Source organism: Sorghum bicolor, chromosome 3, assembly GCF_000003195.3.
Source record: "Sorghum bicolor cultivar BTx623 chromosome 3, Sorghum_bicolor_NCBIv3, whole genome shotgun sequence".
Classification (NCBI taxonomy): domain Eukaryota; kingdom Viridiplantae; phylum Streptophyta; class Magnoliopsida; order Poales; family Poaceae; genus Sorghum; species Sorghum bicolor.
The window spans coordinates 3149726-3167482 of NC_012872.2; the positions used below are offsets into that span (position 1 = coordinate 3149726).

The following is a 17757-nucleotide window of genomic DNA, read 5'->3' on the forward strand; positions in this document are numbered from 1 at the left end:
AACAGCGCCGTGGTGGCCTCCCTCCCTCCCTGGCCCCCGGGCCCCAGCCCCTGCCATCTGCATGTCTCCAAAACAGAGGCGCCAGCCCGCAGCGGCCAGCTTCCACCCCAGGTTTCCAGAATCTACAGGAATACTCCTGATACTCCAACCCAATCCAACCACGACGGACCGAACCCGACCCGACCCAACCCAATCCGGCACCGAAGGGTCAGCGTCTTGCCGGGGAGTATCGTAGGGCAGTCCCCCCACAGCTCCCGACGTGTCCCGAAGCGGGCGCCCCCGTCCTCCACCTCGCTCTCCGCATGCCTGACACCTTCCCTCCACGTCCACCACGCGTCCGCCCATCACGCGATCCTTCTCCCTTTCCCCGACCCCACCCGGCAAGAGCCAACCCTCACTGACCGTGGGCCACCCCAAAATCGTGGGCCGCGGGAACTCCGCCTTCTGCCTTAACCCCGGTAACCTAACCGCGGTCGACTCGTGGCCCGAGGTCCCGACCGTGGTTAACCGGCTGCTTTATATGCGCGCAGCCCTTCGGTCTCGTCTCCCTCGTCCCCAACCCGCGCACTGCCCCCGCTCTCTCTACACACCCAAAAGATAAGCCGAGTCCACGAGATCTCCCGTAGACCAAAGACGACGAGTTAGAGGGGAAGGAAGGAGACACAGCCACCCGATCCTAGCCATGATGATGATGGGCGAGGGAGTGAGCGTGCCGCCGTGGACCCACCACGTCCCCGTGAGCGGCGTCGACGTCGGCGGCGGCGACGAGATGACGCCGTACCTGCTCGCGGCGCTGCGCCAGTACCTGCCGTGCAACGACGCCGCCGCTGGCGCCGAGGCGGACGACGAGGACGCGGCCGCCATGGCCGCGGGCGTCGACGGCTACGGCTGCGACGAGTTCCGCATGTACGAGTTCAAGGTCCGCCGTTGCGCCCGCGCGCGCAGCCACGACTGGACCGAGTGCCCCTTCGCGCACCCGGGGGAGAAGGCCCGCCGCCGCGACCCGCGCAAGTACCACTACTCCGGCACCGCCTGCCCGGACTTCCGCAAGGGCGGGTGCAAGCGCGGCGACAACTGCGACTTCGCGCACGGCGTCTTCGAGTGCTGGCTCCACCCGGCGCGCTACCGCACCCAGCCCTGCAAGGACGGCACCGCCTGCCGCCGCCGGGTCTGCTTCTTCGCCCACACCCCGGACCAGCTGCGGGTGCTGCCCACCACGCAGCATCAGCAGTCCAGCCCCCGCGGCGCCGCGGCGTGCTCCCCGCTCGCCGACTCCTACGACGGCTCCCCGCTGCGGCGCCAGGCGGTCGAGAGCTTCCGCACCAAGAGCATCATGTCCTCGTCGCCGACCAGCACCCTCATGTCGCCGCCCAAGTCGCCGCCGTCGGAGTCCCCGCCATTGTCGCCGGACGGGGCCGCCGCGTTCCGCCGCGGGTCCTGGCCGGGCGTGGGGTCCCCCGTCAACGACGTGCTCGCCACACTCCGCCAGCTCCGCCTCAGCAAGGCGAACTCGTCCCCGTCGGGCGGGTGGGGCGGCTACCCGGCATCCGCGGTCGGCTACGCATCGCCCACGGCGGGTGGGTTCTACAGCCTGCCAACCACGCCGACAACCCTGGCCACCGCCTCCGGCTACATGGCCAACATGGAGCCGCTTGACGTCAGCTTCTGCGGCGACGAGGAGCCTGTGGAGAGGGTGGAGTCCGGGCGGGCCCTCCGCACCAAGGTGTTCGAGCGGCTCAGCAGGGATGGCGCTGTTTCCGGCGACGCCACCGCCGGAATCAGTGGCCCTGACGTCGGGTGGGTCTCCGACCTCATCAACTGAGGCGGCTGCCGGTCGTTCTTGCTTCAATGGCAATGTCATTGGGGGCATGGAGGTGAAAGGCGGTGGTAAGCCGTAACAGAGAAGGATGGCATCAAGAAAAAAAATGGTTCCCTGTTTAGCTTTTGTTGCTTCCAGTTAATTCCGCTAATCCCCTGTACATATCTATCGCGCTGTGAATTTTCTCCGGTTGGTTGGTAGACGGAGGATGCTAGGTGGTGGTGGTGGAAGGTGGGGTGGATCCGTTTTGGGGTTCTTGAGGTAGCGGAAAATATCCGTTCAAGAAAATAGAAAAAAAAAATGTAGATGTAGTAGCCGGCGGAGGTGGTGGTTTGTGTCCTCTTCTGGGCATAGGGTGTTGGAGGAAGGCGAAGCATGGCGGTGGCTGGTGGTGACGACGAAGAAGACTGCCGGATTTGCCGCGCGCACGGCGGCCGCTGCTTGGTGATTTCTGTGATTACGGAGCGTGCATGCTAGTTTGATGTTGTGTCAAGTTGATCGTTTGTGCATTAGTAGGCATCGGCTAGATGGCGATTGCAACCTGCTTGTGGATTACTACCCCCATTTTGTTAATGTAATCTGTTTTATCAAGACCCAGCAAGCATTCCCTACAGCATATTTTGTACTTAATATTGTAGTAGTAGTAGGTGCTGAAATCTCATTCACCCGCTATTGGAGGTGAATTTCCCATGTAATCTTTTGCTCAAGTAAATGGTTTAATGAAATCTATGTCTATTATTAATATCGCCCTAATTATCAATGTGTTTTGTCGTCTTCTGTGGAGCATTTGTTCTTGTTCTGTGTGGCTGGGTCTGGGTGGTGTGACTTGGGGCGAGAGTGAGACCGCGAGTGTGAATCTTCACACTCGCGAACTGCCAGAATGACGCAGTGCAAGTGCTGATGGTTGGAACAGTGTCGGCGATGTGCCCGTCGAAACTTTGGCGAGCGCGACTGGTGTCCGGCGAGTGCCGCGGCACGGAAGTCGCCGTGCGGTCGTTTTCCGCCTGCGGCGGAGGAAGAAAGGAAGAGAGGCGTCGCACGGCCGCGGGTCTCCGTCGCTGTCGGGTCGCCGCTGCACATGCGCCGCGCTACGCAGCTGATTGCTGGTCCTTGGGCGCACAGACAGATGGTCTCTCCCCACCTCGGGCCCTCTGAGAGAGCTCCGATCACCACAGAAACGAGTGGTTCGTCGCTAGCAGAGGCATCGTACACGTACACGCGTCGTTCAAATCTCGGAAGTGTCCACTCGTACATTGCGATCCTGTAGTAGAGCAGCAGTGCGTGTACAGGAGTACGGCGATGGCGCGGCGCAGAGTTGTCGCCGTCGTCGGAGCCGGGGAATCGGTGGACCCGAACGGCGATGGGGACGAACCCGGCCGGGGGTGATGGACCCAGATGGCCAGATCTAGCAATGGGCAAGGGCGAGGGGAGCAATGATAGCCAACACTCCCGGTCCGGACGGCCCGGCCTCCTGCTCGGCTGCTCCCTTGGACGGGACGTCTGGATCGCGGGGACTTTTCTCCCGTTCTCCGGCACGCACGCCGGCCACACAGCGCGTCCACTGTTCTCTTTGCTGGCGTGGGCCGCGTGGCCATCTCCCCCATCTGTAGCCATATAGACGGACAGGCGGTGCACTGCGTACGACGGACGGAGGCCCTATAATGGGGTTGGATGGAGCAGGGCAATATTGCATTGCTTGCAACCTGCTGTTTGGTTCGCTGCACTGCGTCATGCATCTGCGGATTCGATCTGCGTTGCGTGGCTGGAGGGTGTGTGTGGGGCTGGGGCTCGCGATCTGCGCAGCGGTGGTGGTGTGTCATGTGTGGAGCAGCCTGTCTGGTTCCGTGAGACAGGACGGCCTTGTTTGTTTTATCCTTTTCTAGCTTTACCTTCTCCCAAGTTTTCTGTCTTTTTTATATAATTCCTTTCGAAAAATACTCGTAGTGCTTTCTCAATTCTCGCTTTCCAATGAGCCAAAAAAAATCTCTAAATCACAAGTATAATTAGATTAATCATAAATCACAAGTATTTTATGATTAGAACCTATTTACAGATACTTTATAATTGTTGATACTAATTTGCATAAGCTTCGTTAATTAAACTTTAAAAACATGTACGGAAGTGTTTGTAGTGTTCTGCTGAAGCCTCGGCGTTCACTTTCGTCTTTCTGAAACGTGCCTTCAGCAAACTGTACAGTTCACTTTCGTCTTCAAGGCCCCTGTCACAACTTCTTTTTATCTTATAGGCCTGGTTTAGGCCTTGTTTAGTTCATTCTGAGAACCAAAAAGTTTTCAAGATTCTCCGACACATTGAATCTTATGACACATGCATGAAACATTAAATATAGACGAAAATAAAAACTAATTATACAGTTTAGCTATAAATCACGAGACGAGTCTTTTGATCCTAGTTAGTCCATGATTGAATAATATTTGTCACAAACAAACGAAAATGCTACACTACTGAAAACTTTTCACTTTTCGGAACTAAACAAGGCGAGACAACTCAAAAAAAAATTAAAATTACTTGTTCTATAAAATTTTTGGACTCATGCATAGAGTATTAGACTCTGTTCGGTTACGGGCGGTAAAGTTTATCGTTCGTCACATCAAATATTTAGACACATATATAAAGTATTAAATGTAGATTATTTTTAAAACTAAAAACATGGTTAGAGAGTAATTTGCGAGACAAATTTGTGGAGTCTAATTTGTCCATGATTGGACACTAATTGTCAAATAAAACGAAAAAGTTTCAATACTTGTTAAACTTTAACAACCACAACCAAACACCCCCTTAAATATAAACAAAAATAAATCTATGCACAATTTGTCTATAATTTGTGACACGAATCTTGTGATCCTAATTAATCCACGGACAAAAAGTTTTAAATACAAATGAAAGTGCTACAATAGCTAAAGTCTGAATTTGTCTATAATTTGTGACACGAATCTTCTGATCCTTATTAATCCACGATTGGACAAAAAATTTTAAATATAAATGAAAGTGCTACAATAGCTAAAGTCTGAAAAAATCGTGAACTAAACAAGGGCCTTGTTTAGTTTCCACCGAAATCAAAAAAAAATTCAAGATTTCCCATTATATCGAATCTTGTGGCATATCCATGAAGCACTAAATATAGACGAAAACAAAAACTAATTACACAGTTTACCTGTAAATCGTGAGACGAAACTTTTGATCAAAGTTAGTCTACAAACAAACGAAAGTACTACCGTGCCGAAATCCAAAAAGATTTCGAATCTAAACAAGGCCAAGGCCTTAGGCCTTGTTTAGTTAGCAAAATTTTTTGATTTGGATACTGTAGCACTTTCGTTTTTATTTAACAAATATTATCAAATTATGGAGTAACTAGACTCAAAAGATTCATCTCGTGGTTTACAGGCAAACTGTGTAATTAGTTTTTATTTTCATCTATATTTAACGCTTATTGCATGTACCGCAAAATTCGATGTGACGGAGAATTTTGAAAAATTTTAGGGTTTTGGGTGAACTGAACAAGGCCTTACACTCTCTTTTTTTTTCCGCAGCCTGTTGTCTCTATTTTCTGATGAATTTAGCAGTCATTATTGTCTCTCATCTCTGACGAGGCCGCCCGGTGTGATGAATGGAGTTAAGAGCGCCGGTGTGATGAAGGGATCGGAGTAAAGAGCACTGGCGTGATGTAGTACAATGCATGAACCATGAGATCTAGCGGCAGTGCTATCTTTTGCTGCATGCCTGCACTGCATCCACGGTCCTCCGATTTCGTGACCAGATGCAGACGCTTCAGGCGCAGAGCGGCAGAGGATATCATCGATACAAGCAGCAGAGGCCCTACCCCCCCACCCCACCTCCACACTTGTCAAGACGTTAATCACCTGTACAGGAGAAAATCGCAGCGAAAGGATGAGAAAGCGAGCGACGGAGAGGGCTGCCCGCGTACTCTACTACGCAGTTCGCATGCCATGGGTGTTTGGATCCATCGCTCAGGAACGTGCTTACCTCAGGTAAGGTGGCTGCACGGACGAGCAAAATCTCACGTCTCTAGAGCCAGTAGCAACCTTGAGACCTTGTTTGGATGTAGTATATTGAGGTGGATTTGAATGAAATTTGAACTAAATTCTACCTCAATCCACACCAACCCACATGGATTGAAGTGAATCCGACAACATCCAAACAAACAAGGCTTAGTTTTTTTCCCCCGACTAGTAGCAACGTAGAGAACCTTGAGGCCGTGAACTGAACCGGCTCGTTGACTCCTAGATATCCGACAAGCTAGACCTGCACGTCCGGGGTCGCGATGGGCACTGCAGTCTCCAGAGCAGGGCGATGGCTCTCCCGTCAGGACCGGGTCTAGCGAGGCGATGCGTGCACCGGCCTGAGTCACGGTGGTTATCCAGTTCCAGTATCCACCCTCCCACATGCATGAGCATCCGCTGGTCCGCGCACGGCACGGGTACCGTATGGCACGTCGCGGTCACCCGAGGAAATGAAAAAATCTTTCTACCTTCTCATGGCTACACGACAGCCGCGCTTTCCGGGCCGCCACGCCGTGCAGGGCCGGGACAAAAAATCGCAAGAGCCACCGCTCGCTCGCTCCGAGTAGTAAAACTTCAGTCATGCTCAGTTCATTTCCTTGCAACAGGCAGTTGGTAGGGTAGGTATGGTAACCACGGTAAAGAAGAAGCCGACCCGTGCGTGGAAGACGGATAGCCCTCTCCAGCTGGCTCGCAGGAGGTCGACGACGGCGACACAGGGCCATGGATCGACATCGACATCGACCGCGGCCGACGCAGGGACAGATTCAATGGATGGCGCCGCGGGTGGTGGGCATTGGCGTTGGCGTAGCGAGCGAAAAAAAAAAAAGAAGAACGGGGCGGGACCGCCGGCGAGCGAGAGCGACGGCACCGATGGAAAGTGCTGGTACCTTCTTAAACGGAGACGAACGGACGCGCAAATATCTGCCCGCCCGGCGACGGAATCACCGAACGGGTTAGGCCGCCACGTTGGTGGTGGCGCGCGCAAATATCTGCCCGCCCGGCGCCCGGCAGGAGGTACAGTACTTCCCAAGCGCTGGTGGGGCCGCTCCGCAGTGGGGCAGAGGACGGCCCCTGTACGGAGCACAGCACGAGAGGTGCGTGCATGGCCCATGGTCGACGTCGTCCATCGAGGACAAAACACAAAAGGGAAAAAATCTCTCTGTGGAGAGTGGGGTCACAAGTGTAGTAGGAGCGGATAAGGTTGTGCCGTTGTGGCGGGCGGGCGAGCGAGCGCTGGTGCATCTCCTGCTGCGCCGCACCGGGTCACGTGGCCGTGGCCGCGTACGGCGTCCGTAACGGACGGATGGTACCACAACAGGTACGGCCCGGAGCGGCTCGGTGCATGCATGGTGTGGTGCGAGCGCACTTGCTGCGTGTGTGGCAGCTGGCAGCGATTCATCGAAAATAAGGCCTTGCAAATTTTTTTACAAAATGTAAACAGTAACAGTTTCTTTTGTATTTTTTAAATATTGTCTAATTGTAGGCTAACTAGGCTTAAAAGATTCGTCTCGCAAATTACATACAAAACTGTGTAATTAGTTACCTTTTTTATCAATATTTAATGCTTTATACATGTGCCGCAAGATTCGATGTGACAGAGAATCTGAAGTAAAGTTCCAAATTTTTTTTGAAAAATAGACATTGTAGCATTTTCGTTTGTATTTGGGCCTTGTTTAGTTCTAAAAATTTTTGCAAAATATAAATAGTAACATTTTTGTTTGTATTTGACAAATATTGTCCAATTATAGACCAACTAGGCTCAAAAGATTCGTCTCGTCAATTTCGACCAAACTGTGCAATTAGTTTTTACTTTCATCTATATTTAATACTTCATGCATATGTCTAAAGATTTGATGTGACGGGTAATCTGAAAAATTTTGTAAAATTTTTGAGAAACTAAACAAGGCCCAATATTATCTAATCATAAACTAACTAGGACTAAAAGCTTCGTCTCGTCAATTCCGATCAAACTGTGCAACTTCATACATGCGTCTAAAGAATATAAAAAAAATTTAGAACAAACAAGGCCAAGGACTCGTACTGCACAAGTCTTTGCTATTCTGATCACTCGACATGTATCAGTACACTACAGTACCTCATTGCCCCGTTGCCCTGTTGCCACGCCCGGTGATCCAATCCATTCACAGTGGGACAACCACTCCGGTCAGGCGGCGTCAGTCGATTGTGTTGCTCTGTGTTGTGCAGTCGCCTTCTATCAAATCCAAGATCTGTGGTCCGTCCCTTTCTCGGAACTGCACCCGCAACCAAAAACAGGTCGTCGAGCTAGCGTCGCGTCGGATTGGTAATACATCTGCGGAAGCTGTCTACTACTTCCCCTTGCTCCGCGGTACAGCAACGAGCACTACTCCTACTCGAGTTCTTGTTTTAGTTCCACCGAAAAAACAAAAACTTTTTAATATTTTTTATCACAATAAATTTTGTGGTATAATATATAGATAAACATAATAACTAATTATATAAGACATAGAAAAATATTATCTATAATTTATAAAATAAATTTTTAAACCTAGCTAGTCTATAATTTGACAATAATTAACAAATACAAATAAATATGCTACGGTATCTAAAATTATACGTTACCCACTTACACCACCGTGTCTTCTATAGGAGACCCATTTGAAAACCTAATTCTAAAATAGATCTTCAATCCAATACCTATAGCCTCCGACAGAGTACCTATACAGAAAACCTATTTTAGTTATCAGGAGAGTCATAACCCAAATTTGGGTATTCTCTCTCCTCAAGACCCATATGCATAGAGTGTTTTCTTTTAGGTCTCGTTGCTGGAGAAGACTAAAAATAGGTATGGAACCTTTTACCTATAGCGCTACTCAAAGGATAAATGGGTCTTGTATTTTAGGTGATGATTATTGGAGATAAGATACAATATAACCATTTGCCTTAGGCCTTGTTTAGTTTCTCCCCAAAATCCAATTTTTTCAAGATTTTTGTCACATCGAATCTTTGGACATATGTATAGAGCACTAAATATAGACGAAAACAAAAACTAATTACACAGTTTGTCTGTGATTTGTAAGATGGATCTTTTAAACCTAGTTAGTCTATAATTGGACAATATTTGTTACATACAAACGAAAATACTACGGTGTCCATTTTCCCAAATTTTTTTGGAACTAGTTTAGTTTCCAAAAAATGTTGCCAAATTTTTTAGATTTCTCGTCACATCGAATCTTACGACATATGCATAAAACATTAAATATAGATATAACAATAATAATTAATTACACAATTTGCGTGTAATTTACGAGACAAATCTTTTAAACGTAGTTAATTCATAATTGGACAATATTTATCAAATATAAATGAAAAATATTACGATGCTCATTTTATCAAAAAAAAATAGAACTAAATAAGGCCTTACACACGATTCAGTCGAGCCATGTTTCGGTGCGTCTCTTGTGTGGCACCACAAAGCATCAATCTCATGCCGCTGCACCTCTTGTGCAGGTACTGGTCTTTTTAACGCAAACTCAAATAGGCGACCAGTGTGGTCGCCTAAATTCCCCAAGCCCAAACACCAACCAGGCCTAAGGCCTTGTTTAGTTCGTAAAATTTTTCAAGATTCTCCGTCACATCGAATCTTGCGGCACATGCATGGAGCATTAAATATACATGAAAACAAAAACTATTTGCACAGTTCATCTGTAAACCACGAGATGAATCTTTTGAGCCTACTTACTCTATAATTAGACAATATTTGTCAAATAAAAACGAAAGTGCTACAGTGCCGTTTTTCACCCGTTTTTGCGAACTGAACAAGGCCTAAAGTGCTGCGGCGTGCAGTTCACGGCCTAATGTTCAGGACCCTTGCCATTAGGCTGGCCCACATATACACGAGGACACCATGTCCAGGGCCTAAACATCGAAAGAGGAGGACATCTCGCTCTCCTCCTCACCCGATCTAGTGTGTAGTTGGGCCTCAGGATCCTAAAAGGGGTTCCAATGTTCGGGCCTATGTTAAATTCCACCTAATCCTATTCAATATTTTTCATGGGCCAAAGTTGATCATTTCTATCTTTTATCCATTTGACGAGATGAGATGAGACATAGATAGAGAACCGCAATGATGGTCGGTTCCATACCCAATTTCATCTCTAATAAATCAACTTGTAAAATTATCTTAAGTTTTTTTTGAAGTTTAATGTAATTTATCGAAATAGAATGCCAACTTAAAATCTTTAGATCAGATATACTATTAAGTATATTTTCATTATATGCGCGTTTAGGGTGAATAATATTAGTGCCTACAAATTCAGTTAAACAAAAAAAGGATTTATGATAACTCTTGAAAATTAATCTACTTTGGAGATGGAGGAAGAAGGAAGTAATTCAGAGTAGTACTCCCTTTCATTCTAACACTCAAAATTTATTCCTCAAATATAATGCATTCTACAGGACAAAACTTAATTTTACATTAAATACTTTCTATTTATCAGCAATCACCATTAATCAAGTTGATTATAAGGTCTGATTAGAAAAATAAAGCGAGAATACATGCGTCTTTTATGTTCTCTTTGAATTTGTCTTAAGATGTCTAGAATGCACTTTATTACATGTCAGAGGAAGTAAATTATTAAATCACACGGCTTGGTGCCTGAAATGACTAGTAGGCTGTAGTCATTTGGAAATTATCTTTCAGATCGCTGTAATCATTCCAAATACTAAAAGAATCCCATACTTTGTTCGTTCGAAAGGAATCACATACTACTTCGATTAGCTGATGAAACACTCTCGATCGTACCTGGTTAGTCAGTTTGGTGCTAAAAGTCGTTTGCTTCATTGTTTGTGTCTGGTTGTCTGCACTTGGGGCCTTGCTAGTGTGTCGTTGCAAAACCGTGCGATGAAGGTCTTGTCTGTTCACTCAAAAAACAAAAACTTTTCAAAATTTTTCGTCATATCGAATTTTACGATATATGCATTGAATATTAAATATAATCGAAAACAAAAATAAATTACATAATTTACCTGTTAATTGCGAGATAAATATTTTGAGTTTGAGGCTACTCAGTTTATAATTAGACAATAAATGTCAAACAAAAACGAAAGTGTTATCGTACCAAAAATTTAAAAAATTATCAAAGCTAAACAAGGCCGAAAACGTGTTTAGAGCCTTCATCAATTTTTTCCTATTTTTTTCTCACAAGTTTTCGTTCTTTAGTCTCACACGTCAATTAAGGCCTTATTTAGTTCTCAAAAAAAATTGCAATTTTTTTTTTCAAATTCTTCATTACATCAAATTATGTATGGAGCATTAAATATAAATAAAATAAATAATTAATTAGACAATTTATCTGTAATTTATGAGATGAATCTTTTAAATTTAGTTAGTCTATGGATAGACAATATTTATCAAATACAAACGAATATGTTATAATATTTATTTTGCAATAAAATTTAGAATTTAACAAGGCCTAAACTTGTGGTTAGGAACGATGCAGGACTACTGCTCGTACGGAGCAGCAGATCTGGTACCTAGGTGCTCGTTATTTTTGGGGAAAAATTAAATTATAAATGTATAAATATTTGTAGGACAGAGGGAGTAAATCTGCTAGGTATTTTAGCAGTTTTTTTTATAATAAATCAGTAAACACTATTTTCTGTTATGGACTATACAAACAAACAAGGAGGACACTGGACAGTGGACACGGAGCATCGAACGGTCAGAGTTCAGACCATGACGACAGTATCGGGTACTACTCTGGACTCGCAGCAGTGCCTGCCGGCCGGTTGAGGCGCAGGAAGTGAGCAGCCTGCAGGCACTTGGGCCGTGCCACGGTCCCCAAACATGCATGCGCCAAATATCATACCGTGCCAAGTTATTTATTTATTTAAGTTTTATTAAATTTATAAAATATATTAATAATATCTATGATACGAAACAATGAGCATCATTAGAAACTTGGATTAAATATAGAGTTAGAATTGCATCTTTTTTGTAGAACTGGTGTATACGTACTAGTACCCCTCAAGTACCAACCTTTCAATTTGACTGCTCGTATTTTGCACAAATGTTTACGTAGTCAGCCGGAAATGCATAGCATGCCGGTGTGCTTTTGATTAAAAAAAAAGAATCTGCTGATATTTTGTCGCTTTATTTAACCAAACAAACACGGTTTGTCAAGGCTCGCAGAAAGTAAAACCCAAGTTGTCAATTACTCTGGAATAAAGGCTAGTACTCTATTTGATTCCGTACACTAAAACCATCCCGCCCTTGGATTACTAGCATCGTCCAGACGTGCAGTGACAACACATTTTCTATTGCAATAAGGTTCACAGTCACTGCCATCTTTTCCTACAACAAAACAAAAAGGAATGTTACAAATTTACAAAGGCTTGAACACTTTTTTTTTAAAAAAAAAAAATTAAAACTTGCCTAAACACTTTTCCCCTTGAGACAACACTTTGTGTTCTTGTAACAAAAAGGAATGTCAGTTTGATTAAACAGACTAAATGGGCTTTAGCCAAAGTCACCAAATTAAATGAGCCTAAATCTCACATTTTAGTTAATTTGGAACCAAACACCATGTCTCTTTTAGTCTCTTTTCGCCACCAAAAACACTAAACAAGTTCGTAACGTTGCAGCTCTTTGCCTTTAGGTGTTTTGTGGAGTCCAGTCCCGTCCCGTCCCGTCCCGTGCGTGACACTGTACGTACATACTCCTGGTGGGTGAATCCTGAAACCCTGATCGCCCTGCACGGCTGCACCTGCAAGAGCCGTTTGTGAAACTGAAACCGGCAGAAAACAGGCCCGGCAAGCAGACAGAGACAGGGGAAGGCGAATCCATTTCGAAACGGGAAACAACGCTGCGAGATCGGCCAGTCCACACGTCTTTTTTCCCCGACACGCCCTCCCCGGCCCAGACTCGCTCTGCACGTACGACTGCATCTTTTGATCTTAGTTAGTCCATAATTGAATAATATTTGTCACAAACAAATTTTTCAGTTTTCGGAACTAAACAAGGCCCTAGTAGAGAAAACAGGGGCTGGGACCGACGGATGGATGCTCCAACGAACGCAGGACAGGTACAAGTACAGGCTGCACCACAACTGCCAGTCGCGCGCAGGCCTCCTCTAGTCTTCTTGCCGGCCGGCTGCTTGTGCTAGCAGTAGCAGATAGGAGGAGTGGCCGGGGTGCCCGGGTGTCGCCCATGGGACGGACGCCGTGCTGCGACAGGGCGGCCGTGAAGCGGGGCCCGTGGTCGCCGGAGGAGGACGAGGCGCTGCGGAGCTACGTCCAGCGCCACGGCAGCGGCGGCAACTGGATCGCCATGCCCAAGAAAGCCGGTGAGTGATCGATCGAGCCAGCGACTTCACCCCCTCCTCCTCCTTCCTCCTCTCTCAACTGCTGGTACCTGCGTGCCATAGTACTAGTAGCATGCACTGACGACGGGTTGCTGCGTTGCCGGCCGGCGCGTCGCATGCAGGGCTCAAGAGGTGCGGCAAGAGCTGCAGGCTGCGCTGGCTCAACTACCTCCGCCCCGACATCCGCCACGGCGGCTTCACCGCCGAGGAGGACGCCGTCATCTTGTCCCTCTACACCCAGCTCGGGAGCAAGTGAGTAGACGAACTCCTCCTCTTCCATCTTTCTTCAATTTCTTGATGCCATGCCGTGCCCAAGCATCTCTTTGACTGCTCCACGCCAGGTGGTCGCTGATAGCCTCGCAGATGGAGGGGAGGACGGACAACGACGTCAAGAACCACTGGAACACCAAGCTCAAGAAGCGCCTCCTCGCCGCCGCGGCCACCTCCTCGCCGCCACCCCACGCCCGGCTGCCGGCACCCGCGCCTGCTTCCCGTACCGCACACGTTTCCGCGTCGTCACTGTTCCCATCGCTCGCCATACCGACCGTGAAGACCGAGGCGTACACCTACGACGACTTCCTGGCGCCGGCGCTCGGTGACCCGTTCGCCGCCGCCGACGGCTCCACCTCGGCCGCCTCCGCGGCGTCGTCGGCCTCCAACTGGTCCACGGCGGACAACGGCGCCAGCGAAGTGTCCCTCTTCCTGCTGGACTTCTGCGCGGGCCCCGACCTCGGCGCCGTCGCCGCCGCCGACCAGCTCAAGCTACCCGGCGGCTACTACTACCCTCTCGACTCGAGCTTGTCGCCGGTATAGCTAGCTTCTTCATGCGTACGTCGTCGTCGTCGATCGTTCCAACGACAGAGTAGCGGTAGATTGGTAGTACCATGTTGCATGTTCTCGGGAGTCGGGGTCGTCGCTTCGTGATCAGACGCTGCATGAAAACCCGCGTTTTGTCTTCACGGAAAATTTCTGCCGAAATTAACATTTCCATCGGTGATCGGTGAAAGAAAAAAACTACTATCTGTGATTGAAAATGTGCTACTCGTAGTTGCTTAATTCTGTTCTCACATACATGCGATGCAGTGCTCTAGTCTTCTTGATGAAAAAAAAAGCATGATGTTCTTGCGTGCCTATATATATATATTAACTCGTTTGGTTTGAAAATATTTCAGTGCTACTCCATAAATGGGGGAAAATTTTCAAATTTCTGTAAGATTATTGGTTCTTTAGTCCAGGATCGCTAAGGCCAGTCTCAATGGGGTTTCATTAGAGTTTCATGCATATTAAATATGCTGATGTGACGCTATATTAATGAAGAGCGAGATGATAAGAGTTTCATGAGAGTAGAGAGAATTTCATCTGCGTGAAACTTCTATGTACTGTTTCCAAAATATTGATGTGTTGGAAACTGTGTCATGAAACTCTCATTGAGGATGGCCTAACTTCCTGTCCGTTCCCGTCTGAAAATGGTGACTGCTTCTGGTTTGCCAGTCGATCGGAGGGATAGGATAGCCCGGGAGCAAGCAAGCTTCAGTTTCCGGGCACCATGGACGGACGACGCTCAAATTCACCTCGTTGAGTCGTTCTTCTTCCCGGCCAGCGTGTAGCTGTCCAGTTAATTTACCCAAGCACTTGCACACTGTCAGTTACGTTCTTTCTAGTGCTGTGTGATGCCTGGCATACTGGCGTGAACGAATCAGATATTCAGATCAGTAGCTAGATCAGTGATGAATGGCGGTGTCAATTTCTTATTAGCACGAATTCGCATGTTGGATGGTGCAGTGACCTGCTCAATACTACTCCCTGTCTCTGGGCTGGTGGTGAAAAAGGATCAGGGTCCATAATGGGTACGGAGATTCGCTTTCCTGCGTGATGATAAAGAGATCACAAGGCGTCCTCCGTCTCTGTCCTCATAGGGCCTGAAAAATCAGGAAGGGGCCACCGGAGGGAGAACAAGAACAGATTGAAACTGGATGCACGGGGGTGGGGCCCGTGCAACTGCAAAAGGACAGATGAAACTTATCAAAAAAAAAAAGAAGAGAGAGAGAGAGAGAGAGAGAGGGACAGATGAAGCGCATGTGGCTGATGAAACAATGCAACAGCGAGATGATTAGGGCTACTGTATATCCTAATGACCTGCATTATTTTTTTTGCGAGGATAATGACCTACATTTGGCATGACCCGTCAAGGAATTATATGGTCGCATCAGCTGACATGAGCAGGCAAGAAAGAGAGCATCGCATTCGCATGTACCGAAGGACTTTGAATAAGCACACGGTCATTTGCTTACTCCTAAGTTTGAAATTTTCTGTATGCTCAAAAACAAAAAAAGTTTGAATTTTTCTACTCCCTCCCTGGTCAATGCATCCACTAGTCTTGATCTCTTGGATAAACATCAGAAGCCAACTTGAGATAAACCAGAAACATCAGTAGGCACTAGGCAAGCCATACAGTACATGAGAGGATTGGTGGCTTCTTGGTGCATTGGATACATAAAAAAAGAGACGACGATGATGAGATGCCTCTGCTGCAGTCTGTTGCTACTGCTGGTACTACTGTTTACTCTCTGCATTCAGAATGCTTTTGTGGCCGGCCGGCCGTTGCGCGCGACCGTGGCGGTCTGGCAGTCCGGCAGAGAATCGGTTGCGCCGGCCGCTGCTCTGCCCCTCCGTGCACTCCTGCCGGCTGCCTGCCCGTGGCGGCCAGTCCAGTCCTCGCCGGAGCCAAAGAAAAGCCAATTGAAGCTGCTGTTGCTTTTTCTTTTGTTGCTGCGAGGATCGGTGTGCGAGTATCCCAACGAATACTATCACCGTCTGCATACTCCTCTGCGCTTTGCAGAACACGGTCATTGCAAATAAAAAAGCACGTTCCTTTGGCCTTGTGTAGATGAAAAAACATTTTAAAGTTTGACACTGTACTATTTTCGTTTTTATTTGACAAACATTGTTTAACTATGGACTAACTAGGTTTAAAAAATTTGTTTGTGATTTACAAATAAACTGTGTAATTAGTGTATTTTTTTATTTTTATTTAATGCTTCATGCATGTGTAAGAATCGATGTGATGAGGAATCTTGTAAACTTTTAAAATTTTAGGTGCATCTAAACAAGGCCTTTGTCGAGAACAAAGCACCCCAGCTTCATCTTCTGAGAACTGAGACTTGAAAGTTCACCCAAAGCTACTCCGTACTCTAGTAATCATATCCACTAAGGCTTTTGAGCCGGCAAAGTTTAACTCCCGTCACATTAAATGTTTAGATACATGCACGAAGTAATAAATGTAGAATATTTACGAAACTAAAAACACAGCTAAATAGTAATTTGTGAGGCGAATCTTTTAAGCCTAATTAATCTATAACTGGACACTAATTATCAAATAAGACAAAAATATTATAGTATCTGTTAAACTTTAACACCCCAAACCAAACATTCCTCAGACACCAAACCCTTGTTAAGCTAGACAGGTCATGTCAATCAATGGAGCAGGGAAGCCAATAAAAGACTCTCTTTTGGATTTACCCTAATAATGTTTTATATTATAACAACATATTCTCCTATGTCTAAACTAAGCAAGACTGCAAAGGGACTGGACTTGCGGTGGTCGACAGCGAGGTTCCACCGCCCGGGCTCTTGTCATGACGCCCGCCTCTCTCAATATTCCGGCACGAGAAAGCGACCTGCCATGCTTTTCTTTTTTGCCCCCATCGTAGCCAGTGGCGGATCCAGAAATGGACCAAGAGGAGAGCTAAATAATACATGTTAAAATTTTTTTTGCTCACTCAATCCAGTACACTAAGGTCTTGTTTAGTTCCAAATTTTTTTGCAAAATACGAATAGTAGCATTTTCGTTTGTATTTGACAAATATTGTCCGATCATGGACTAACTAGGCTTAAAAGATTCGTCTCGCAAATTACAGGTAGACTGTGTAATTAGTTTATCTATATTTAGTGCTTCATATATGTGCCGCAAGATTAGATGTGATGAAAAATCTGAAAAATTTTATAAAATATTTTGAGAACTAAACAAGACCTAATAGATATAGCTAAGATTGATAATTCAATATTGATTCAAAGTGTTCAAAGACAAAGATTCATAAAATAAACATAGAAAATTACCAAATATATGAAGTCTTTTGCTAAAAAAAGAAAATATGTTAAAAAAAATTTGAGCCCAAGAGGGGGGCTGCAGCCACCCCACCCCCCCTCGTGCATCCGCCAATGATCGTAGCAACTTGCATCGCCGAGTAGAAGACTACAATGCATCGACAATTCGACAGTCGATGCAGCTTTCGTTGAGACACTGAATCGCCGTACCGATCGCGCGCGGACCTTGTTTTGCAGCGGCTTGCCACTGGTGTGTCCTACTCCTACCAAAACGACCGAGGCTTTCCCCGTGTTCCAATTCCAAACCGTCACCACTCACAAGTGAACCAGTCCAGAAAACAAACAAATCTGATCAAGTTCATTCCGGCCAGAGAAAACAAAACTGAACGAAATTAAGCGTTCAGTGTCTCTGCATAAGACTTAAGAGACTGAGACGTTAATCAACAAGTCA

The 17757-nt window shown here is 46.7% G+C and overlaps 2 protein-coding genes across 2 annotated transcripts; both read left to right on the forward strand.

The window, feature by feature from the left end:
• On the forward strand, positions 544 to 2566 carry LOC8066609 (zinc finger CCCH domain-containing protein 2). Its single transcript, XM_002454977.2, has one exon. The coding sequence runs from the start codon at positions 683 to 685 to the stop codon at positions 1820 to 1822; it is 1140 nt and encodes a 379-aa protein (XP_002455022.2). The 5' UTR covers positions 544 to 682; the 3' UTR covers positions 1823 to 2566.
• On the forward strand, positions 12887 to 14335 carry LOC8066610 (transcription factor RAX2). The gene is made up of 3 exons (XM_002454978.2): positions 12887 to 13184; positions 13325 to 13454; positions 13544 to 14335. Exons 1-3 carry the CDS (start codon positions 13049 to 13051, stop codon positions 14013 to 14015), a joined length of 738 nt encoding a protein of 245 aa, XP_002455023.1. The 5' UTR covers positions 12887 to 13048; the 3' UTR covers positions 14016 to 14335.

What these genes read in the sequence shown, in the direction of transcription:
- LOC8066609 (XM_002454977.2), top strand. Translation starts at nt 683, where the DNA reads ATGATGATGATGGGCGAGGGAGTGAGCGTGCCGCCGTGGACCCACCAC.
- LOC8066610 (XM_002454978.2), top strand. Translation starts at nt 13,049, where the DNA reads ATGGGACGGACGCCGTGCTGCGACAGGGCGGCCGTGAAGCGGGGCCCG. An exon ending in CGCCATGCCCAAGAAAGCCG is followed by an intron (nt 13,185 to 13,324) that starts GTGAGTGATCGA and finishes CGTCGCATGCAG; the next exon opens with GGCTCAAGAGGTGCGGCAAG. An exon ending in TACACCCAGCTCGGGAGCAA is followed by an intron (nt 13,455 to 13,543) that starts GTGAGTAGACGA and finishes GCTCCACGCCAG; the next exon opens with GTGGTCGCTGATAGCCTCGC.